At 41.3% G+C, this 26,517-nt stretch overlaps 1 protein-coding gene across 37 annotated transcripts in view; it reads left to right on the forward strand.

Moving 5' to 3' along the window:
• The window catches only part of CLASP2 (cytoplasmic linker associated protein 2), a 270,485-nt gene that overhangs the window by 50,396 nt on the left and 193,572 nt on the right, over positions 1–26,517 (forward strand). For 36 of the 37 annotated variants that reach the window (XM_074945446.1, XM_074945461.1, XM_074945433.1 and 33 more), the window contains one exon: positions 710–780. In XM_074945446.1, coding sequence (XP_074801547.1) covers positions 710–780 — 71 coding nt within the window. Of the gene's footprint in view, positions 1–709; positions 781–15,313; positions 15,469–26,517 lie in introns of those variants that run through there. The other variant, XM_074945465.1, reaches the window with a different exon arrangement.

A 26,517-nucleotide genomic window follows, 5' to 3' on the forward strand; every position in this document is an offset into this window, starting at 1 on the left:
CCGGATAACAGAGCTTTTACTGTAGTTTCTTTTACTGTCTATTTACATGCACTTAGAGCACTCAGCATATTTCTGTTATTTTTGTAATCCTACATAAAATATTGTTACCTTTTACTTTAATAAGAGTAAAATGTTTAGTATGTTTTGAATGTGAAATATAACTACTTTTTTCCTGCTACTGGAAAGCAAAACTACTCTTACGAACAGTAGTTTTATTAAAATAAAACAGAGATTTTTGAGAAATCTGTTAATTGCCTCCAAATAAATTCAATCTTATCCTTAATTTTTACAGTATACCCCCTACTTTAAAATAATTACTTTTTAGAGCTTTACATAAATATGCTAGTATGTTCACATAAAGCCTAATGTATGCCATTAATATAAATGTAATGTAGTAATAGACTTCTGTTTTTTTTAAATCATGTTATTTGGAATATACAATGTTAATTGCTAAGTGAATTTTGTTTTTGTTTGAATATGCTGAATTTATTCAAGAGGAAAAGTTGTTCAGACGTTGTTTCCATAGATTTCTGCTGGCTGGAATAATAAACAGCTTTAGTTTCAACCATTCATCTATAAATCTGCTCATGAAGAAAACACAGTTAGAACTGAGTTGGAGTTTAGTTTTTATTTTTCATTTTGGGGGTTGGGGAAATATCCCTACTTCATTCACATAGACGTTAAAATTGATCTTTTCCCTTATTTCCAGGTTACAAACAATATTTGCAAAATTTGATGAAGTGAGAGACTCTGGAAATATGATTTTAAGTAACATCAGTGGTAAGTATGCAACTATATATTGCTATTCAAAGTCGGAGGTTATTGTAACTCAGATTTAACCTTTATTAAGCACTGTAATCTGTTTTGTGGAACTACTAGCATTATAAAAGTGAAGTTCAGGTTAAGAACTGTTGTACAAATATGCATTTAAGCCACAATCTTAAAGTTAGACATTAGTGTAATTCTAACAAATGCTTACTCTCTCATACTGATGGTCTTTTCTTGAAGTCATTGTTAATATCTTTTTCTGCACAGCACTCTTGTACCCCACTATGTGAATGGTTAAAATGACTGGCAGTGGTAGCAATAATTTCATTACTTACATCTCTGCACCATTGCAGTGTGAAGTTGGTAAAAATGGCTAGTTTTGCAGCACCACTGTAGCAATTTGTCCTCAAAATATATTCAGAATAATTACTTTTGTGCTTAGTAAGGGGTAATGAGGAGATTTCAGAATAGCGATCTAAATAAGTGTGTGTAATTCCTTATTACATTTTCATACATTACGTATATTTAACTTAGATCATGTCTCTCTCCAGGAATTAAACACAAATATACGGACAGTCTTTTTTCTTTAAAAGAAAAAAATTTCAGTGTCTATAAGCAATTGTAAGAGCATTTTGAAACTGTTGTAGCTATTAGAAAACTTGGCGTGTGTTGAAGTAAGGACTCTGTGATGTTACTCAAGTTCACTGTACTAGCAATTTACTTCACTGTTAGTTTTGAGTCAGTTCAGTGAAGTAAACTGGTGTGCATTGAATTCCTGTTGTAAATTCCACCTTGTGGTTCTAGTGTAGTGTTTTGGTTGTAGTGAAAGAACAGAAGCATCATTCATTGTTTTAATTAACAAATTACTTTGAGCTTTGTGTTTTAAGTGAAAGCCAATTATAAAAATTAATACTGCAACTAAAAAGGTGCTGCACCAGTGGCTTCAGTAAAACTGTTTTTTGTAGCTTTTATCATTCTTGTTGTGTCTCAGATGAAAGAAAATCCTGATTTATATTTATAGGATTTTTCTGATCGTTGTTTTTTGTGACAAACCTAGATTGCCTTAAAAGGGCATTCTAATATAATTTTAAAAAGTAAAGAAATTAGAGTTAATTTCACCCTGTTTTATTATATATAAATGCATTTTCCAAAAAGTAGTATTGTGATACAGCAGGGCCAGGGAGCAGTGGGAGAGTGGTAGAGGGGAGATAAATAAGCTGTAGGCTAATTAAGGTGTGGTTCCCTGTGGACTAGGAAAGGTTACTACAGGCTAATTGGAGGAACCTGTCAGGAACCTAATAAAAAACCCCTGCTTCAGGCAGTCAGGGTTGGTACAAGGAAGGAGAAAGGACCCAGGGTAACCCTACCCAAGGGGGCAGAGGGTAAGAAACCCGTAGGGGTTGAGAGGGGCTGGGCTCAGAGTGAGGAGCAAACCCAGACCCCTTCCCCGCTTTCCTTCTCTACCACCTTCCTGGGTCACTAGCGGGGCCTTAGGCGCCCAAAGACCAGGGACAAGGGGTGGCATCCTAGCCCCCCACCAAGAAAAGCGCACGACTCCTCATACCAACATTGGCCATTTTGCCACACGATGTATTCACTTCTGAAATTACCATATCTAGTCTAAATGAAAGCAGAAGACTTTAGAAAACCTGCGTCCCTATGAATTGTATCTACATCTTTTCCCTCTGCCCCTTATTCTCTATTTCCCTGGGGTTTAGGTGTGCTACATCATGAGATGCACCTAAATCTTAAAGGTCTTGTAGAACAGTAAAAGATATTCTCTAGAGAGGGATCGCTTAATTTGTTTTCAACAAATCCCCGTTGGAAAACTTCTTTTCCATAAACTGTATTGTAAAAGCAGGCCTATAAATGACCACTAATGCGGTAAACAAATTTATTTTGCTATGAAATAGATACCGCTTGAGAAGTTTTCAGAGTGACATTTTGCATATCTTTTTTTTAATAAATATGGAGAAAATGTCAACCTTTCTGAGGAGAGCTGTAGTCTAGTAGATTGAGCACTTGAGTGGGAGTGATATATATATCAATACATTTAGGATATGTCTACACTGCAGTGTAAGCCTAGCGTTCAAACGAAGCTCAAGTCTTCACCAGCCTTCTGTCTACATACAAATCGCGCTGACCCATGGTCCCCCGCCCCCCCCCCCCTCCCCAGGGGCCACAGGGATGTGCTGCCAGCCGCTTCCGGGAGTGGCAGGGCCAGGACAGGCAGGGAGCCCTCCTTAGCCCTGCTGCGCGCCGCTGCTACCCCGGAGCCTCCACCCTGAACCCATCCTGCACCCCAACTCTCTGCCGCACCCCTCCTGCACCCCAACCCCCTGCCCTGCGTCCCCTGCTGCACCCTGCATCTTCCTGCACTCCAACCCCTTGCTCTGAGCTCCCTGCTCTGAGCACCCTCCTGCACCCCAACCCCCTTCCCTGAGACCCTTCGTACACCCCACAACCCTGTTGCTCTCCAACCCCTTGCCCTGAGCCCCTTCCTGCATACTGCACCCCCTCTCACACCCTGCACTCCCTTCCGCACCCCAACCCTCTGCCCCAGCCCTACATTCATGACCCTGCATGCAATTTCCCCACCCAGATGTGGTCCTCGGGCCAAAAAGTTTGCCCATTCCTGGTTTAACAGTTCCTAACCTGGAGTTAGAAATGAGTCTAGATGCCGAAGCCCCACGTTAACAAAACCCATGGTCTGCTAATTTGAGTTCTACTAACCCTGGGCTTACATTGCAGCGTATACATAACCTTAGGGCAGTGGTTCTCAATCCGTGGCCCATGGGCCGCTTGCAGCCCGATCAGCACACAGCTGTGGTCATGTGACATCCTCAGAGCCATATAGGTAGTATTGGATGAGGCGTGCAATGATAAATAGGTTGAGAACCACTGCCTTGGGGTATGTCTACACAGCAGTATGCACCTATGTCCTGACTCATGCGCATGTGGGTGTATATTAGCCAGTCTCACTTCTGAAGGTCCATGTTACAAAGTGGGTGGGTGGGGAAGGTGCATATCGTAGCTCAACACACATTCTTTCCCCATACACCCAGCTGAACACACCAGCTCAGGTTCAGCTCACCTCTTATGTGGATTTGCGTGTCGATGAAGCGGGGGATTGTGACATTGGGCATGCAACACAACCCACTACAAGCATGCATTGTAGATTTACCATTATAGTGCACTTCTTATTGGACTCCTGTATTCTGTTCTGAGCTTTGCCTCAGTCTTTTTATCTGACTTTAAGCAGGTTGTTTAACATCTCTGAATCTTGGTTATCTTTTCTGTAAAACACAGGCATTCTTTGAGTGCTTGTTCATGTCCATTCCAGTTAGGTGCGCACACGCTGTGTTTTCCCCCCAGCCGTATCTGTCGGCTCGGCTCAGACGCCTCTTGGGGTCGTGCCTTTACAGTGCCGGTTATAGGGCCTTGCTGACCCACCACGCCCTCATTTCCTTCTTACCTCCCGTGATGGTTAGCCGGAATGCTTGCTCTTGCTTTGGCAGGCGTCTCTCTAGTAGTTGAAGTTTCATTCTTGTATATAGTTAGTTTATATAGTAGAGAGTAGTTTTACATACAAGTTTCATTTGGGGGTTCCCCTCCACTTTCTTCCTGGTACCAGGGCATGCCTCGGTCTCTGGGTTGTAAACCCTGCCAAGCCTGTGGCAAGCTTATGCCCAAGAGCGACCCCCCATTCTTCTTGTTTAAAGTGTTTGGGGGAAGCTCATCAAAAAGAAAGCTGCAAAATTTGCAGAAGTTTCTGTCCAAGGACACGGAAGGGGAGAGATCAGTGTCTCAAGTTAATCCTCATGGAAGCAGCTCTCCATCCGCAATTGGACCCTGGGTTGACGGAGCCAACCCCGAGCAGCTCATCATCCGTGTGGAGCGCACTGGCACTGCTGGCGCATGAATCGGTGCCGAGGAAGGACTCAAGTAGAGACCCTCGGCACCGACAGGACAGGAGCTAGCACTGCTCACATTCACCGGTGCCTCATAAGAAAAATAGACCTGAAAGGGGTTGCTGCCCTATGCCCAGATGGGCGCAAAAGGAGCCCGCCGCCATGAGACCCATGTCGGGCCGCGCAAATTCGGTCTCAGCTTCAAGGGTCACGTCGACTCCTGCCCCTACATGGGACCGGTCGAGTCCAGGCCCCCAATCTTTCACTGGTCAGTGAGGGCTGTGATCTATGGATACCATACGTGCCGGAGGCATTCAAGGTGGCAAGAGACCTTATCGCCCTCACGGTGCTGCCCTCCTCCCTTTCCCGGTCTGAGATGGGACAGGATGTGAGGTCCCCGGTGCCATCTAGGGGTAAACCCACAACAATTCTGCGCCAGTTGCCATTCCCTCGACCCCAGTCTCCGGTGCCATTGACGAGCACATGCACGGCAGAGCCTCATCGGTCACCTAACCCTAGATGACATTTTCCGGAACCGAGTGGCACCGCTCCTCCCTGGTCCTCCTGTACAGAGTCCTCAGAATTGGAAGTGGAGTCCTTTCAATCCGTATCCAGGAGAAGCAGGAGCTCCAGATTGGACAGGCGGAGATGACACCAGCTGGCTCCGTGGCCGAATCAGTGGTAGCCCCCTGCTCAGTGGCCTTTTTGGACCCCCGAGGCTTTCCACCAGAGCCAGAACCAACAGTCCTACTTTAAGTCGGCTTCCGTTGTGTCAGCTACTTTTTCTGCTCCACCATCCCAGCGCGACCAGGGTATTACTGCACTGGCACTGACGCAGTTGGCAACGCCTACACTGATACCAGCGTCCACATCAACCGCACTGGCACTGACATCGTTGCCATCAACTGCGCCAGCTCTGGCACGAGGGGCCGCACCGGAACACTGAGTGCCCCGAGATCCCCTCGGTGCCAAGGGCAGGGAACAGGACTCGCTTGTAGCCAGGGCCTCATCCTCGCCTGATGAGGCAGTTACAGGAACGTCAACGGCCCCTGCTCTGGAGGATAGCAGAGTGCTCCAACAACTTCTCAGGAGGGTGGCACAGAACCTGGCAATCCAGGCTGAGGAGGTGGTGGAGGCATCGGACCCTATGATCGACATACTGGCCCCTTTGGGTCCCTCCTGTTACGAAAACAATTAGTGACAGCACTAAAACTCTCTGGCAGACTCCTGCCTCTTTGCAAAGAGAAATGAGTGAAAGTACCTTGTTCCCTCTAGCGCAGTGGTCACCAACCCTTCGAGTGCGACCAGCTGGTCTTTCATGGGGAGTCTCCCAGTTGATCGTGATCTCTGGCTGCGGCAGTGCAGTGGGGCTGCCAGTAAGGCAGGCTCCCTGCCTGCCATGGCCCTACGCTGCTCCTGGAAGCAGCCAGCACACCCCATGGCAGGGGTCTCCGTGCGCTGCTCCTGCATGCAAGAACTAACCCCGCAGCTCCCATTGGCCGGGAATGGGGAACTGTGGCCAATGGGAGCTTTGGGGGCGGTGCCTGCAAAGAGGGGCAGTGCGCAGAGCCCCTTGTACCCCACTCTTCTCTCCCCAGGGGCCTCAGGGGCGCGTTGGCCCCTTCCGGGAGCAGTGTGGGGCCGGGGCAGGCAGGGAGCCTGCCTTAGCCTCACTGCGCTGCTGACAGGGAACTGCCCGAGGTAAGTGCCGCCCGGCGGGAGGCTGCACCCCAACCCTGAGCCCCCTCCCAGAGCCAGCGCCACATACCCCCTTTTGCACTCTGAAGCCCCTCCTGCACCTTGAGCCTCCTCCCAGAGCCAGCACACCTCCTGCACCCTGACCTCACTGCCCCAGCCTTGACCCTTCTTCACCTTTGCCCCAGTACCCCCTCCTGCACCCAGAGCCCCCTCCCATACTGCAAACCCCTTGGGCCCCTCCTCCTGAACACACCCCCCTGCCCCAGCCTGGTGAAAGTGAGTGAGGGTGGGGGTGAGCGAGCGATGGGAAGAGGGAAGGATTGAATGGGCGGGGCCTCAGGGAAGGGGAAGGGTAGATCCTGGGTTGCCCTTAAATTGAAAAAGTGATCTGGGGCGTAAAAAGGTTGGAGACCACTGTTCTAGAGGCTATGAGTACCTTTATACCCATCTACCCTGCCGGCAATGTTCCCTCTAATTTTTTCCATCCATGTGCAGAATACATTTTATGTGCATCAAGGTATGTCTGGATGTGCGACACCAGTAGAAACAAAAACCCTAGAATTAATGTATATTTTTAAAAAGTTGCCATTGGGATAATTACTCTAGCCAGGACAGGTTAGGCGTTTTAGAACTCGCTACTCAAAATTAAATTTAAGTGTAAAAGAAATAAAAATTATGAAATGCATAGACCAGTCAAAACACAAAAATAACACACTTCGAAAGAATAAAATTACAGAGAATATATGTGCATTGCAGGAAGTACCGAGAAGTAACAACGATAATAATACAAGTATGTGGTTGGAGGGGAGTGTGAAAGAAACTGTCTGTGTGGTGGGTGTGTATGTGCGTGTGACCCAGAGACTCTGTGCGCGTGCGTGACCCATAGACAGTTTGTGACCCAGAGACCCTGTGTGCGTGCGTGACCCAGAGACTGTGTGGGCACGCTACTGGGGAAATCTCAAACAGTGCACTGCCTGTTTAAGAAAGGCGCTCAGTCACTCAGCATTCACCACAGCAGCTCTGAGTCTTGAGCCAGGCTGTCCCCTCTCCCTGCCTGCAGAGATAGGGTACAGGGGTGGGGGGAGAAGGACACACTGACATCAGCGCCTCCCCTCTACTTCCCCCACTGTGCACAGCCAGCAGGAAGGTCCTGGGAGCAGCTGCAGGACAGAGCAATGTGGGGGGGGGAAAGCACCTGAACACATGGTGCCAGCTGTGTGTGCTCTGCTAATCAGCTGGGTGTCATTTGACTCTCTCATGGGCAGCTGCCCAAGCATGCAGCTTACAGGGAACACAACCGGCCGGACTCCCTAGTGGTGACTGCGGCGAATGAGAGGGAGTGCGAACGCCTGTCCACAAAAAATTGGGAAGCAAAAAAATTGGACCTCTTTGGGACGAAAATGTATCCAGCTCCATATATCTAACCACCAGACTGTCCTCAGTAGGTACACCTACAACACCTGCAGAGCGATGGCCAAGTTTGCGGAGCTGTTACCAGAGGACTCTAGGGTGGAGTTTTCCTCACTCGTGGAGGAAGGGTAACTGGTTGCTCGTGCTTTGCTGCAGGCAGCCCTTGATGTGGCTGACTCAGCATCCCACACTGTGGCCTCAGGGATAGCCATGAAAAGGAGCTCCTGTCTGCAGGTCTCTAGTCTCCCTTACGAGGTCCAGCAGACAATACAGGACCTCCTCTTTGAGGGTTCGGCCCTGATTTCAGAGAAAACAGACTCCTGGCTCCATAACCTGAAGGACTTGGGTCACCCTCATGTTCCTCGGCCTTCATACTCCGGCTGATCAAAGGAAATATGAAAGAGGGACGGGGAAGTGGGGGTGGAAGGGCAGAAGGGTAGAGAATTGGAGGGACTATTCCCTTTCTACCGTGCAGAGTACCCAGCGATCTCGTGTAATACGGGCCCACGCAGGGTAGAAAGGGGACAGCTGGCACGAAAAGGTATCCAGTATCCAGACTGGCGCGTCGCCCCTGGGCACATCTTCAAAAGTTCTGCTTCTGGCCAGAGGACCGCTTTGTCTGATCAGAGCCCTGGCCTGACAAAGGATGAGGCCTCCTTCTATTGTTTCTGTTCCGCCTGTGGAAGAAGTCTTGCCTATTTTGCTGCAGTCCCTGCCTCATTTTTACCAGCAGCAAAATAGGCAAGACTTCTTCCGCAGGCGGAACAGAAACAATAGAAGGAGGCCTCATCCTTTGTCAGGCCAGGGCTCTGGTCAGACAAAAGCAGTCCTCTGGCCAGAAGCAGAACTTTTGAAGATGTGCCCAGGGGCGACGCGCCAGTCTGGATACTGGATACCTTTTCGTGCCAGCTGTCCCCTTTCTAACCTGCGTGGGCCCGTATTACATGAGATTGCTGGGTACTCTGCACGGTAGAAAGGGAATAGTCCCTCCAATTCTCTACCCTTCTGCCCTTCCACCCCCACTTCCCCGTCCCTCTTCAGGGACCCTTCTCACGAGCAACTCCTTGTGCAGGAGGTGCACTCACTTCCAATGCTGGGGGCAGTGGCAGAGTTTCCTCAGGCGCTAAGGGGCAAGGGTTTCTATTCCCAGTTTTTCTTAATACCGAAAGCCAAAGGCAGCCTCAGGCCCATCCTAGACGTGCGACATCTCAACAGGTTCATGGAGAAACTGAAGTTCCGCATGGTTTCTTTGGTCTCCATTATTCCTTCCTTGGATCCAGGGACTGGTATGCTGCCCTCGACTTGAAGAATGCTTACTTTCATATTTCAATCATGCCGTCCCACAGAAGGTACCTCAGGTTCATGGTGAACCACAATCATTACCAGTTCACAGTCATCCCTTTCAGCCTGTTGGTGGCTCCTCAAGTATTTACCCAGTGCATGGCAGTTGTGGCTGTGTTCCTGTACAAGCGTTGTGTGGAAATCTTCCGTACCTCAATGACTGGTTAATCAAGGGCCGCTCCAGGGCATAAGTGCAGGCACAAGTCACCTTCATAAGGGCTACTTTCGATGACTTGTGCCGCCTTCTGAATGTACAAAAATCAACCCTATACGCTGTGCAGCGCACAGAGTTTATAGGGGCCGTATTGGACTTTACACAGGCCGGGGGGTATGTCCCGGAATTGTGGTTCCCATCCCTGGGTGACATCATTCAAAGCCTCAGGCAGTTCTCTACCACCACAGGAAGGAATTGCCTAAAGCTTCTGGGTCACGTGGCTGTTTATAGCTATGTAGTAGAACACGCCAGGCTGAGATTCTGGCCTCTTCAGGCGTGGCTGGCCTCGGTGTATTGCCTGGTTTGGGATGGTCTAGACGAGGTTGTCACTCTACCACGTCCTGTCCTCGACTCCCTCCTGCAGTGGCTTGAATCACAGGCCATGTGCGCCTGGGTTCCCTTCACCAGACCACAACCAGCTCTCTCACTGGTGATGGACGTGTCAGCGTTGGGGTGGGATGCAGTCTTGGGAGACCTCAGGACACAGGGCCTCTGGTCTCAAGCAGAGCTCTCACTTCACATCAACGTCAGGGAGCTGAGAGTGGTCCACCTAGCATGCCAAACATTCCAAGTTCATCTGGAAGGGAATTGTGTATTGGTTATGACAATACAACAGCAATTTTTTATATAAACAGACTGGGATGCACGCTCCTCTCCCCTGTGCTAGGAAGCCCTCAGACTGTGGGACTTTTGCATAACTCACTCAATACACCTGGAGGCATTGTACCTCCTCGAAGTACAGAACGAGTTGGCGGACTGTCTCAGCAGGTCCTTTCATGGCCACGAATCTGTCCTTACGCCCGGATGTCGTGAACACTGTCTTCCAAGAGTGGGGGTTTCCCCAGATAGACTTGTTTGCCATGCAACGCAACAGGAAGTTCCTGAAGTTTTGCTCCTTCTTGAATCACAGCCCAAGCTCCATCATGGATACGTTCCTCCTTCTCTGGAAGGGACATCTCTTGTACACGTTTCCTCCCCAATTTCTGGTTCGCAAAGTGCTCCTCAAGGTTTGGAGGGACAAGGCCTCGGTGATATTAATAGCTCCATCCTGGGCCCGTCAGCACTGGTACACGTCTCTCCTGGAAATATCCATGGAAGCCCCAATCACCCTGCCATTCTTCCTGGATTTGATAAGTCAGGATCATGGCTGTCTCCAGCACCTGAACCTTGAATTGCTGCACCTAATGGCTTGGAAGCTCCATTGCTGAATCCGATGGAGCTTGCATGTTCGGACCCAGCCAAACAAGTCCTCCTTGGTAGTAGGAAACCTGGCCAAGTGGAAGAGATTCTCAGTTTGGTCTTCACAATACCTTCCATGTCCAACTCTAGCATCTATACCTGTCATATTAGATTACATTCTCCACCTCAAACAGAAAGGGTTTACCCTGTCATCATTAAAGGTACACCTGCCCGCTATCTCGGCCTTCCATTCAGGTGTGCAGGGTCGATCGGACTTTGTCAGCCCGATGGTGAGTCGTTTCCTAACGGGTCTTGACAGACTCTACTCTCATGCACAACAGTCTGTCCCAGCCTGGGATCTTAACCTGGTCCTTTCCAGACTGATGGGGCTGCCCTTTGAACTGCTGGAGCCATGTTCCTTGCTGTATCTCTCATACAAGATGACATTCCTGGTAGCGATAACATCAGTCAGCAGAGTGTTGGAGCTCAAGGCACTAACTTCTGAGCTTCTGTACACGGTGTTCTATAAGGACTAGGTTAAGCTCAGACCTCATCCGGCAGAGTACTGAATCCTGCTAAACTGAGAAGAAAACATTTGGGCATGACCAGAAATATGCTGAAGTACATATTTAATGCAGAGATTTTGCCTCCATGATGACAGAGTTGAAAGGAATGTAATAATTTGCACTCATATGGCATTTGCCATCCATAGGATCTCAAAATCCTTCACCAAGGTGCATAAGCATTAAAAAATGGTTACTTACCTTCTCGTAACTGTTCTTCGAGTGTTCATGTGGTGTTCATGTACATTCCAATTAGGTATGCATGCACCACGTGCACAGCAGCCAGAAAGTTTTTCCCCTAGCACTATCCATTGGCTCAGGCACCCCCTGGGGTTGCGCCTTTATGGCGCTGGATATAGGGCCCTGTCAACCCGCCATCCCCTCAGTTCCTTCTTGCTGGCTGGTCCAACAGGGGGGTAGAAGGGTGGGTATTGGAATGGACATGAACACCACATCTCAAAGAACAAAGTAGAATTAAATTTGCTTTAAGAATCTCTGAACTTTTTTTCAAAAATGTTACAGGCTTCTTTATCAAACCATAAACAAGCCAAATAAATAACCCCAGTCTTTTCCCTTTTAAAACCTTATGGGCTGTGTTTCTACCAAATAACATCTCTGTTGCATTGAATAAGAAGAAACAGAGTTAGAGCTGACATAAAATTTTCTGTGGATGTGAACTCTCTTTCATCTCCTGCCCTATCACGTTGTTTCCCCATCCTTCCAAAAAAAGAACAAAAAACAAAGCAAAAATCTGATAGCATCAGTTTCAACCACCCTAACCCAAATGCTAGCCTAAAAAAGTAATCTGAGGCCTGGTCTACACACAAAGTTGCACCAGAATAACAAAAGGTGTGAAATTACATAGTTATTTCAGTACAAGTCTGTGTTGACACGAGCCACTCTGATTCCAGCATAAGTGTTCTCACACGCCCTTGCACTAAATAACCTATATAATTTCAATCCACATCTTTTCTACTTCAAGGATGGGTGTTGTGGTGAAGTCAATGGTAAAGAGAGGCAGAGAGGGTTTTGTGGATAAATGAAGTTCTGGTTTTGTCAACTTTAAATTGATGCTATGATTCAGAAGAATTATATAGAAGCCAAGACAGGGGATTTTGGACAGAGAGAGTTAGGAGGATGATGACAAGTTTAATGACGTAAAGGCAACAATCAGACATGTGACGAGGTGAAATCACTAAGGGAAAGGATGTAGCAGGAGAAGAGGAGTGGACCACGGACAGAATTATGTGGGATCCTCGTGAGGTGAGACAGCTGAGGAGGACCCACTGAAATGGGCAGTGAAGCAACAATAATTGGGGTAAAGGAACGGAGTCTCAGAAGCCAAGGGAAGGAAGGGAAGAATGAAAGGTCTTGCATAGACTAGCAAGAGAGCCGAGGCAGGGATATATAGTGTTTTTGCTTTTATCAAGGGTCTTGATCCCACTTGTCTCCAACCTTAACTGATGTTGTACCATTCATTCTGTCTTCAACTGAGCTTTTCTTTTCCTGGCTATGCCTCGAGTAGTACTGCAATCATTCAGTGGTTTCTTTCTTATCTTCTGTCAGTCAGCTATTTGGTAGGTGATAGAAATAGGCATCTTTTCTGCAGCATATATAATATGGATGAATTAGCTACTATGAAAACCTTTACCTTTGTGATTTGGGTTTTTGTTTACATTTGTAGTATTAATATTGCAGTTTTGTGCTTAGTACTATGGTGGTATAAATTTTTGTCAGTTATACCAACTCATAGGTTTACTGCCAGCTTTTACTCTCCTTCATTCCCATGGAAATCAATGTTGTATCGCTTCAATCTGGAGAAGGTGATTTAAAGCACCTCCCCATTTTCAGCGAATAATTGACCATTTCCATGGAAACAGGAGCGACAGCCAACACTAGAGCTGTTAGAACACTTGTTCTGCTGGCTGAGGTTTGTAAATATGATTTCTTTGAGGATCTGACAGACTTCTAGTTGGGAAATGTAAATGCTGAGAAGAGGGAATTTAAAGTAAAAGTAATTAAAAAAAAAAAAAAAAAACCCCAACTTAACGTTCTCTATTCTTTCTCCTCTTCAGTGGGCGAAAAGATTTGAGGGTAATCTGAATTGGCTGTCTAGACACAATCTTTGCAGTTATCCCACTTAATAGCATGTCTCCACTCATAATGCCCATTTTATAAAAATAAAATGTGATAGTATGAGGTGGTGTGTTAAAGCTTTCTATATTACAATTTTAGGACAGAGATGAGTGGAGAGGCGATGGATGAGTTATATAGGTTTTTCCAAACAAGTGTCAATAAAAACTTTATAGTATCTCACATCACAAATATATTTGTTTTGCCACTTATTTTGATTATTTTTAATCTTTTCCTGTGTTTCTCTCTGCTATTGTCTCCCTGTAAGTATAGTTGCTGTGGAAGCATTGATGTTACTGATATTCGCAAAGCTCCCAAATGTGGTACAAAATGCATTTATATAAAGGTTTGGGAAATGCAGGCATTTGCTGAGACTGTCGTGGCTATATGTGTGATGTAAATTATTACATTCATTTTATGACTAGCAAACACAATCCAAGTGGCCAAGAGGTAGTCATGTGATTTTTAGTTTTCGTTGTTGTCCTAGCTAGCTAATAGTTTTAGGCATCAAAAACTATTGATCAGCAAGACATTAGCTGAGACAGGTTAATGTAACCCCGTGACAAAATATAAAAAAAGACCCTTGGCCTGAATATTTTTTCTTCCAGAGTTGCTGAATACCTGCACCTCTCACTGATGTAATTTTAATTAAAATTGTTCAGAACTGTCCTCAGCAAATCAGTGCCCCCCCCTTCATATTTGAGATATTTAAAATTATTCCACAGTTAAATGCATATTACACTTGAAGCACCTCTTCTTTTAGGTTTGTCTACCATGCCATAGGAAACAAATTGGGTGTTTGTTGGGATCAGTTTTTGTTTAAAAAAATATAGGTAGTGTACCTTTTAACTACTTACACATTTAGTACATTTTTACAATATTACACTCTTTATACCTATATTCTTATATTATGTCATATGGAATGTAAGAATATTAAAAAATAACTAAGGAAAATAAGTGGAAATAACTCACTTTTCCAGTAGACTTCTTTGGTAGATACGACACCGTTGCAGTCTATATGTATCAAGTGGGAGCGAGCAATCTGTTGCAGGTCTCATTTGAAAAGAAAGGGAAAGATTTTCTTAAGTTTCAAGTAGATTTGAATGCCCCAAATTAGATTATTGTGCATATATCTCTTAAAGCAGTTTGCTTTAAAAAAAAAAAAAAAAAAAAGTTTGCAAGTTGTCATCTTAAAGATGCCTATTTTAATAAAGGGACTTCAATATCAAATTAGAAGAACCTTGTATCACTTTTTTGGGCACAAATTTTATATAAAAATCGGATTGTTTTTTCTTTGTATGTAGTTGAGTAGCATGAAGTGGCGTTCTTGTAAATAAGGAAACAAATAGCTATGTTCTTCCTGCATGGAGGCAGATTTGCATGCATTTTTGATCTTTTCTGCTAGGAAGCACTTGTCTGTCTGTATGGTACTGGAAAATAAAACTGTTTTGTTTCTTTTTGACAAAAGGTATATTACAGACTCTCTGCAGCTGCATGGTTAATTGAATTTCTGTCTGTCTCTACCAGAAGCAATTCTTGCTTAATGTGACACAGCTTTTGTGCACACAGAAAAGCCTTTGACAAACTGCCTTTGACGTGATTTGTTTACAGCAACCAAAATATTTTTACACAATAAGAGGTTAATTGAGAAGATTTGGAATATTATTTGTGTGCTTCTTGTTTTCTATTTGTAAATAGTAAAAGATAATTATAAAAGCATAAGAATGCCTTTTAAAAGATGCAAATCAGATAATCTATCAGATCATGTGATGGTCACTGACTGCAAAGGCATCTTTAGGGAGTAGATGCAGAAGGTGATTACTGAACACATGCCTTGTGTTTTGATGATTGCATTAAATGCTTTCTATGGGACAATGTTCATTGGCTATAAGAGATTTATTTAAATAAAAAACAGGCCAGACCCTTCGTATAGTGGAGGAAAAAAAGAACCGAAATCTGCCAGTCTGTGCACCATTATTGTTTAAGATAGAATGATACTGGATATGCTAGTTTGAAAGCAGTTTTCTGCAAGAGGTAGGACTTGTATTTTGAAATGGTGTAGCAGCTGTTGGCTATTGCAGCATAGAACTGCAGATCTGACAGGGTCACCCAGTACTCTGTCTTTATGCTGCACTGGATTGAGGGTGGCGCAGGCACCTACAGTCACTCATATAGTTGCTGTTACTTGATCTGTTGGTTCATTCAGAAAGCTCCCGGTAGCGTCTAAATTGTATAATGGCTGTTGGGGATGGTGAGTAAGATTTTATGGTTATACATGTCCACTTTTTGTGTACGCTTGTGTTAGCTGAAACCACCTTTTAATCTTTAAAATATTTTGGACAAATACTAATGTATGTTTTCTGTGGACTAATTGTTTTTTGTAGCTTTGCCATTTTTAGTGTATTTAAACTGATAAAATAGAGAATAGCAATTTGATTTGCAAGCCAAATACTTAAGTATGTCATTATTTTGTGTGGTGGTTGGGGGGAATGGGGCTGAAGAGGATGTGTCGTGTGCATGTAAATGATGGGGAAATATCCAAATGCTTTATAGTGAGAAGACAGCTTCTGGAGCAAAAACTGATCCTTTTGAAGCAAGGTTTGACCATATTAAGTGCATCAAAGTCTTCAGTATGCAGGTTGACATCTTATCCTGATGTGCTTAGCATCAGCTGAAGTCCCATCATGCAGGATAATACAAACACCTAAAGGGTTTCTTTAGACACTAAAAATTTTAACCTTAATAAAATATTTTGGTAATTTTTTATTTTAAAATCAGGTCTTTGGACTTTTGTGGCATTTTCTGTAATTGGAATAGTTATTTTAAATAGGTTAAATGTTTCCCATGTGCATTTTGTGTTGACACTTCTGTCCAACAAATAGAAAAAATGCTACTACCTAAGTGTTTATCTTAACAGAACTGGGTGACATCTGCTGAATCTACTGTGTTAATAAAAAACATGTAAAAGGAGAAGAAAAAAACGTAACCAAACCAATGGTTTACTTTTAGAGCTAAAATATAAATACAGGAAATAAGTGGCAAGTGCTGCTGTATTTTCTTCAGCTATAATAGCATTGTTACATAAACCATTATGAATGGACCAGTATTACAAGATAGATGCAATAAGTTGGTTATACTTTGATTAGATATAGTGCATGTGGATAAAAATGTGGCATTGCTTGGCTTTGTTTACTTTTGCAGTTTTTCCTCAGGTGCTTGTATAACTGGATAGCCTTGGTAACCTTCTTCTGATTGTTCAGACAGACTTTTAAAAGGCTTATCTGACTTACAATAAATTTTTATATCTCAATACTCAAATTTAATTTAATTTAAATATTTATGTGGTTCTGTGTGTGAATATGCATATGTATACTTTTAAAAAAATGTCTTAGAAGACAAGCTTATACTTTAACCTTGCTAAAAGTCTACATGTGAATCCTGAAAGAGATGTTCTCCTTTTCTAAGTCACCCTGAAAGTTTTCTGTAGAATTGAGCTTTTTGATATTCACCTTTTCAGCTAGTACAGTATTGCAATCAGAATAGCAGTTAAAATGGCTGTATTATATTTCTAGAAATATTGTCTATTACTTATTAACATAAAAGAAAAACTATTCCAGTTACACTTGTTAGATTTTTTTTTTCTTGAGCATGAGGGACACTTCCTCTCCCTCCGTCCCCACACCATTGATTCAAATTGATTTTGACCTTTAAACACTGTTGTTTTACTTCTTTTCTGTAACACCGGCAAGCTCCATTATTTTCTTCAGAAAAAGATCATGGTTTTATTTATGGAACTCAGCAGATTGTAAACAGTTTCACTCAGGTTTTTATATGGTGTACCTTTAATTATATTTGTTTTTCATGTAAGGTATCTCTCATGCATATTATAAAAATGGTTTGTGGTAACTTACAGTTCAAGGGCACAAGCCGGAGCATGTTAACAAATAACCATATTCCCTCAACAAGGCTACAGGATTTTTGCAGCTCTATGATGAATGCAGGTTTATAGAGTTGGGGGTTGTTGTGGAGCTCTTTTCTGTATAAATTCATTCGTCATTAACACAAGAACTAAGAACAAAGTACTGTTCAAGCAGGCAGCTGACATTCTGTGTAGGAGCTTTGAACAATAATGTCAGATACAATTAACAATGTGTAGGATGATTATGTAGCAGTTTGTCTTGCTTAAATATACTGCTTGATACATTTATGAGGAATTCAGTCTTCTGATATTGCATAGTGGAATGATTAGGATAAAGAAAACATTTGTAACTGCAGTAAACTTGATCCTTTTTAATAATTTAAATTTAGATTTTGCCATGTTGGTTTTGTGTGTTCTAGATAACTTGTGCCTGTTTGCTAGTAAACACTTTGAATATATTTTTAAGAAACTAAATGTAATCCTGGTTTTAAATCCTCATGCTACAGAATATAAACTTTTTTTCTTTTGCAAGAAAGAGAAGGAAATATATTTCACTAAGTCAGTCGGAATATTGATTTTGTTTATTTGAAATTTGTGAAGACCTATGTTAAAATTCTGGAAAATGTTCTACAAATACAGAGAATATTTATTAAATTCACTTTCCTGAATTTGTACTGTTGAATCAGCTTCAAATTGGATTAAAAGCAAACCCTGCGATATCTGATATTAAAGTTCAGCTATAGATATATTGTAAAGATAAGGTGATTATCTTACAAATTTTATGTGGGATACTGGTATTTCAGAAATGAATCTTTGGTGGGCAGTCTGGCTTATTGTAGTAGGTTTTTGGCAATTCTGCAGTTTTGCCCAGAATACAAACAGAAAGGTATATTTAAAATATGTGATTACTAAATTTTGAGCTATAATCTTATTTACATTTACAGTTTTAATCACCGTAATGGATGTGGGGGAGAGTTAGGGGTTTTTGTTTATTTTCAAGTCAGTTGTCTCAAGCTCTCCAGTGTTTTGTTTGTATGCAAATCTAAAAAAAAAATTACAGTATATCTCAGACAACATAAATGTTTCAATTTTCAGTGTATGAAAAGAGTGCCAACATGACAATAACACTGTGTCTTATTTCTGAAGGCATTTCACATATTTAGGTGATTGTAGGTGCATGATTGCTTTGCAAATCAGGTTCTGAGGCTGCTGAGGAGAATAAGTCAAGAACTGTTTTTGGTACTGGATTTCTTGTGAGCTGTTGCTTGAAGAGGATAATACAGCTGTCTTTATCTGCTGGTAACCAGATTAGGGCTTTTAGTATGTAGCTAATATACTTGTTGTGTACTACATCATCAATTTAGGGTGGTACACACCCTTCTTCCTAGTTTGTACTTCAGTGGTTTCGTCAAGATTTTGTCACAATGTTGGTTGCTAATTAGTGCAGTAGTTTTTGTCATTTCAAAGGCACTGGGCTGCCTTGCTCAGATTTGAACAGAAAAATTGGGATATGGATAAAAATTCATTCACAGATAAAATTAGATCTGTGAAAGTGGGGAGGGGATTAAAGCCACACTCTGATTTTCCTCAGATAATAGGTCAAACATATTGTACTATCTAAAAACATAATAGATTTGTGAGAGAACACACTTGTCCACTCTAATGTATTTTATTATACTTTACTTTTGTTGTGCCACACACAAGAATTAAAATATAAGGGGAAATGTATCTGCTGATCAATGGGATTTCTTAATAGAATTCCATCTTACTTACAAGATACTTCAGTGTTAACTTTTGTCAGTTGTCAAATGCCAGAATGTATGAACTCTGAGTATAAAGTTAAGTGCATGCACAATTGGTTTGGGGAATATGGAAATTTACCTTTAAATCTAACTAAATATACTTGAAATATATGTAACAATTTATGCTTTTCCTTACTTTTAAAAATATTATTGTATTAATACATACGTAATCCTAGAGCACAAGTGCAGTTATCTCTTATCTTACTGTACCCTGATATTCTTTCTTAAACAGCAGTGACTTTAGTAAGTCCTTAATCTGATTTACTGCTTTCTGTAAAATTTGGATGCTGTACAGTTTAATGATATTTTATTTCTGGTTGTAAATATTTTACATTAAAGATTTATGTAGCTTTACATATATTTGAAGATTTTATTGTAATTTTTAAAAGCATCCAATGGGAATGCACATCAAAAATGGACATAGCCTAGAAGTTATTTCATTTGGAGAGAAGTCGGTTCCCAGACAACATATTTTCACTTTATGTGAAAGAGGGGTATAATAATCTTTTCTTCATGCTTGTACTACAGTATATTTATGGGACATAGCTATGTTGCTAAGGACCAGCCCCAGCTCACTTTCTAAAAAATATATTGCAGATAGTGGAAATAAATCAGTAAATTCCCACTTCAGTTCAGTTCTTTTATAAACATGATGTTCCCTACCCCACTCTCCGCCGCCACCCCGCCCCACACATGTTAATTGTGCTTACACACTAGTTTTTTCCCTAAAATATCCTTCCGTTGCTACCACTGCTGCAGCTCCCTCAGTGTTAGCAATGCTGGAAGCACTAATGTTGTAAAAGGCTCCAAGGTGGCTGGCATTTTAACCATCCTGTCTGGAGCTGCAGGGCGGGTCTGGATGACATCAGGTTTGATCCTGCTCGAGTACAAGTTAGAAGAAAAACTCCCATTGACTCTAATGGAACAAGGATCAATCTCATGATGATTGGCATGCTGGTTGCTGCTGGCACCTTGACTATACTAGGGCACCTACAATTCCTGCCAGCAATGTAGCTGCACAGGGGCTAGCAACAGTGTAAGAACTTGAAGGAAAAAAGTGTGGTGTAAACGAGACCAAAGGGAGTATGAAGATTTATTGAGCTAAAATTTTAGTTAGAAATAATTTATTGAACAAATAAGCATATCTATTTACAAATATTAATATGAATGTAACTTCTTCCTTTTTCTAATTTTTTATGTGTAATTAATAATTATACCCTGAGTAGCAAAGTAACTGGAAGAAAAAGGAAAATGTATTCTGACAAGTTCCCATAGCTCCAGACGTAAAACATTTGTATTTCATGATACAGTGAGGGAAATTATTCAGAATACTATAAAAGTGTAAACAATCTTTGTGGAATTAGAGTAATTCAAAATTATTGCTTTTGGTGTGTATATATAATGTTTTAAATATAAGATTTCTTGATGAGTGAATTAAACGCTTAATTCTTTATCACAAATTCTACTTATTCCTATCTATGGAAACACTAAGTTGCACAGGAATTGTATTTAAATAAATAAAAAGGATAAAAATAGGGGGGAAATCCCTCAGTTAATTCTGTGGCTTTGTTTGAAAAATTTCCCCTATTCTCAAGTCCTTAACTTTCTCATTCAGAGGGTAAATATACAAGTTGTGTAGCAAGAAGAACACTTAGCAGTATGTATGTTGAGAGAAAGGCAGGTGGGACAGAATGGCATGTGCTGAGGAACCTCTCTTCTAGAAATGTTGCGAAGAGCACAGGGCTAGAATATAAGAGTAGTCAGCATCTTTCTTATTCCTAAGTGTTTTTTTTTTTTTTTTTAAACACAGTGGAACCTGACCGAACTAGAGGTTTCTAAAATATTCTGGCAAATCCTTGTTTCTGCTGTCAGTTTTCTAGTCTGCCTTTTCATTGCGCTGAACACTCATCCTCTGAAAATCAGGCCACATTAAGGTGAGTCTAGTTGGGCAGGGAAAAGTACTAGTCACTTCTGAAAATTTAGGCCAAATTATATGGGGAGAAAATTTTTTAATTTCTGCCTCGCCTTATTTAGCATCTTTTCTAGCCTTAAAACATCCATGTTTATTTCAAAGCTTTAATTTTCAAAAACTTTGAAAAAATCTGTTTTGCTCTGCATCTCACCCTTTTAATTAAAAAAATAGTTGAGGATATTAGAGCAGAATAGGAAATGGTTCACGCAAAATACATCTCCTATAGGTAGGGCCTACTTAATTTTTAAGCCTTTATCTATTATAATTGGAGCCGTTTAATTATTCTCTCTAGTACAATATGTAAGGGGTGATGTAAAACTAGGGCAACTGGAATTGGGAGAAATCTGCAGCATTTTTAAAGCGAATTAACTCAAAGCACATACGAAAAACTACTTCCTTCAAAAACTATGTATTTGAATAACTTCTAAATAAAATTTATATATTTCGATCTTGTCGTTTTTTAAAAAACAAACAACCTCAACCCTGACAGCTTTTGTTTCCCTCCTCAAAATTTTCCTGCAGAGACCTTGTAATTCCTGTACCTCTTTCCATCCCCTCCTTCTGGCAAGTTTATAGTGCTCTTAGATGATGATCTTCCTTTCCAGAGTACTTGGGGGGAAGAGGGATTGAGGACACACCATGTACATGTTACAGCATTCTCTATATTTGTATTTTAAAATTTACCTTATTCTGGTGAAACATTTTTTTCAATTAATTTAGCCACACTGATGCATACCATCTAGATACCTCTAGCAGAGATTACCAGCAGTGAAATAGCTAATTTTAAGTTTTAAATGGTTATTATGAGGTAACAAAGTCAACACTCATTATGTAAAATGGGGCAGTTCAGACTTTTCTAGAGCTAGTGTTTCTACCTGCAGTCTCACCAAGGCAGAATGTAAATCCTGTTTAATAGTCCTTTTTAGGACTGACAAGAAACTTAGATTTTAAGTGCAAAATAACAGTAAAAATGGTGTTTGGGGCATTGCTGTTTCTTTTAGTGACTTTCATATGAAATTTACTCTGTTTTCAAAATATAATCTGATTATTTTGAATAGCTAACCCTGCAAACTCAATATGAGATCTGAAAGTTGACAGCTATTGTTTGACGCATGTATAATCTACAGCAATCGTGTTTCTGTGAGCCATGTTCTGCCCTCAGTTATATTTGTGGAACCCCAGTGGGATGAGAGAAGTCTGGCCCAGCTCAGTCTCCAATAGCTTTCTAGCTGTACAGAACTAAGGAGCAAATCTGTTGAGGAAGAAATTGCTGTTGATATTAAATAACATTTTAGGATAGGAACATATGTTAAATTTTGAAGAAAACATGGGAAATTCCACAGATCTATGGAGAGAGAACCCACATCCACACGCTAGCATGGATTTTCTGTGACACTTGTTTCAAGTGGCCTTACTTCTGACCAGCTGTGTAGTTGCTGTGTAAAGGCAAGGCTGGTTGTTTATGATCTAAGAAATAAGAGTAGCTTACAAGCCTCCCCATTATTATACAGGGTCCCAGTTATCGAATAATCAGATGGTAAGACCCCTTAGTCCTTATTGATATAGGTCAATTTAGAATACCTTGTTTAGGTGTGAAAGTTCTTTACAACTTTGCCTGTCTGAGCCATAAACTCCACTGAACATACCACATGATTACATTAGAAGTATTTTAGCTTTAAAGGATTGAGTACAGGATTTTGTATGGCTTTTATAGAATATCCCCACCACCCCCAAACAGACAAAATAGCATACAAGTTGCTATGGGGAAAGCAAAAATGGACCATTCTGTAATAGCTTCCTTTGAAGAACAAGTCCTTGTAGTCTCTTAAGACACATTTTTTAAAAAAGACTTTGTGTGTGTCTAAAACAAGTATTTGTAATTTGTGAACCAATAAATATTTAAATAGTCTCAAGTTTGCAACACATATGGTGTCATTTTTGCGGCCATTGGCATATTTTCTTCTGTCTATTAGCTTTCATTTTTAAAAATAATGGGAATATATGTTAACCAAAAAGTCTTTACAAATAATTAAAAAATTATACATTTGAAATGTTTTCTATTCATTTAAACAAACAAACCCAGAGAAGCTTAGACTATTGATGCTTTTTGGGAAGAGGGACTGGGTTTGGGAATAGTTAACTAGAGCCTGAACTGTTTGGCATCTTTCAGTGGGAATTGTACTGGTGTGCGTTAGGCTAGGTCTAGACTAGAAACTTTTGCTGGCATAACAATGTTAGCTAGAGGTGTGGGGGTTTTTTGCAAAATTTGTATGTTGGCAAAAGCCTTCGTGTAGATGCAGATATACTGGTATAAAGGTGCTTTAGTTGGAGTAGTTTATTTTGCTTACCAAACTGGTATAATCTGTATTGGCAAAAACACTTTTTTTTCTTTTTGGCCAATATCAGCTTTACCTACACTTGAAGGGTTTTGCCAGCTATCCATAAGGCCGAACTTTTTAGTGTAGATTAGGCCTGAGTCTGAAAACCCCTGTATGTAGAGTGGTATAAGAAAGATAAGGTATAAAACAAACCTTCATTAAGCAACTGCTTAACTGATGGCCCATATCACCTTTCTTAGGGGTCTTTTAATTTTGACTGCTTAACTCCTGGGAAAAAAAGGAGTTGAAAATTTAATTTAGTTCTATAGTTTTTTGTTTTATGTTCACAAAGGTGAAGTTTTATCCTTAACAGAGCTAATAGTATAGGATGTATAAGAAGACAAAAATAGTATTGGTCTATGATTCAGTAAACAGAAAAGCAGAAAGGTTGGTCATATTAGCCATTCAGGTTTTCAGAATTAAATTACACAACCACAATAGAAAATAACACTTATACTCAGTTGCTGTCTGGGGAAGGTGACTTTGTTTAGATTTTTGACCAAGAGTTCCTCAGAATAGGGCCTCACTTGTGCCAACTGATCATCATCTCTGGTGGCGTTAACACAACAGAGAAAAAACAGGCCAGCTCACAAGACAATTTGGTTAATTACTTACATGCCAATTTACCAAGGTCTCCTTCCCAATGGATTTATAATAGTCAAACCTTTTAACTTATTTTCCAATTATATTAGCCCCAGGATTAGATTAAAACTAACTACCGGAGAGACACTCCTGCATTTGACAGACTGCATAGACTGAGGACAGTTCAAGAAGCTTACACACTTGGTGTCCTCTTATATTTGTATACACCTAGACCTTGAAAGGAAGCTTGAAATCATTAACTATGGTACACATGTACAGTGTTCTACAATCTTAGTTAACAATAACCTGTTCTGCTTCAAAGCTACAATCTTGATTGGAACCTGTTACAAAACAAGGTCATACACTGTAACTCTTTGACAATCTTTAAAACACAAGCATGTGTGCTTCCTTACTAGTTAAGAACCCAGTTTCAGGGAGTAATCAGTTGACTGATTTGGGTCATTACCCAAGAGAAGGTCTCTGTGTTACTTATTGCCAGAACTTTCTCCAGCCATCAGCTTTTAGCTCAGTTGTTCTTCACAGCAGGAGTTGACACTGCAGACACGGGTGGAGCGAAGGATGGACACGACTGTAGTCTTTTTCTTGTGCACTAGCCGGCAATGTGAATTGCTGGAAAATAGAAAGAGACAGTTAAAGGTGTCTGTCTGAGATAGGTACTTGGTGTCGCAAGGAGGACTCTCAGGTGGCCACCCAGGACTGTAGTCTTCTCCCTTCCAGGTGTCTTCAGCTTTTGGAAAGTGATCTGCTGAAGGAGACAGGTTGTTTTATCCTATTTCGTTTTGGTGGTCCAAAGTTGTTCCTTTTCTTGGAGGTGCTGGTGTGAACCGGTGAGATGGTGATCCATACTTACAAAGGTTTAAGATGTCTAGCTAAAATGAGTCATCCTCTCTCACTATCCAATCAGGGAATGAGATATTAATTTTTGGGTTCTTGCAGCTGAGACTGGAATTTTCCAGTGTCTGTGCAATACATCTTTTCACACTAGCTTGTGTAAGGCAAATTAGGCCATAACTGTTGGTACAGCCATATTGTAATATATCTTTAACACCATAGCAATCTGCCCTTCCCTCTATATGATATTCATATTTTGGTATTCCAATACTGAATAAAAATATTTATCCCATCCCTAATTTAAAGTGAATTAAAACAAATAAAAATAAATTGGCTTCCTTCCTTCTCCCCTTCCCAACTATCTGCCACATTGATCAAAGGAGGTTAACAATTTTTAACATGTGCATGACTGTTCATTGTGGCATGGCTTCAAACTGCCAATTAGATTACTCTTCAAGCTTGTTCGTTGTTCGTTTTTTTTTTTTAGCATGCTGTGTATGTTAAAAAATCTCATACTATAATATCCCTTTAAAATAAGGGAAACAAAAACATTCATTTTGTTACTAGACGAATGCTTTTATTCATAAATTGATATGCTAGTTCACACTTTCAGCATCTGTGCAAACTTGAGTTTGATTTTATTTAACTTCTCCTTTGAAATGGTCTATAATTACTCTATTAATTGAGGCTGTGAAAGATCAATTTAGCCTGTCTGCACAGATATTGTTGAAAACATGTTGTAATTTTAGTAATAAAAAAAATAATGATTTATGGAAGCTGTGTTTGTAAATATTAACACTGATTTTATCATGAGATGTTTTGTCAGGGTAACAAGCCAGAAAGATTCTTAGCAGTGTTTTGAATAAAGTTGCTGTGGCTGGATTGCATTTGGCAAAGCAAGAGAGGAGGAGATCACATTGGTCAAGATGCAAGAGGAATTTTAGCTTTGGGGACTGAGGAAAGGCAGGACTGTAAAGATGTTTTGTGGAAGGATTTGGAGACAAGGTGTGTGTGTGTGTGTGTTGAAAGTGCTGAGTGAAAGAACCCCCAGATTAGACCGAATGAAAGTAATAGTATTGACTATTGTGATGAAGAAAGGAGAACACAGTACATAACTGTTTTGTCGTAAAATTGCAGTGGGTTTAACTTTTTGTTGCTTGAGAATGTAGTGCACGTGCTTCTCTCTCTTTACCATGCTTAATAATTGGGGTTGAGGTGTGTGGTAAACTTGCAAGCAATGACATGGAGAAAGACTTCTTTGGTAGGAATAGAGAGGAAAGGTTATCTTTTTGCCAGTGTTATAGAGGGAAAAGTGATGGAATGTTGAAGATTGGATGTGTAGGAGGAAGAAGAGATGATGTGTTTAATGCTAATGAGCATGTGGTACTGGTAAGGTGCTGATGAGTTTGGGAGGAAGATGCGATTCAGCATGCCAGGTCCTGTTATTGACACTTGGATTTAATCTCACCAAGTTCCTGTTGTCTGTGTAACTACTCTGTGGCAACCACTTCTCCAAATTTGCATCCTGGTTATCAGGCAAAGCATATTTTTACTGCATTCCGTCAAAATCAACTGAAGTACGGTGAAAGAGGAATGTGTCAGCCATGCTTATCTTTATGTGAAATCTGAATCCAGGTTTATCAGAGTAGTTTGGAATATGGCAAAGAAATACTCGAGGAGGAGACGGGGATATATTTATTAAAGATATACTGTGGGAGGGGGGAGAGAACATATTTACTATAGTGTGTTACCAAATCTATTACAAACCAACCAAAGTAAAGTTGCCCCAAAGAAC

Source organism: Natator depressus, chromosome 2 (assembly GCF_965152275.1).
Source record: "Natator depressus isolate rNatDep1 chromosome 2, rNatDep2.hap1, whole genome shotgun sequence".
Lineage (NCBI taxonomy): Eukaryota > Metazoa > Chordata > Testudines > Cheloniidae > Natator > Natator depressus.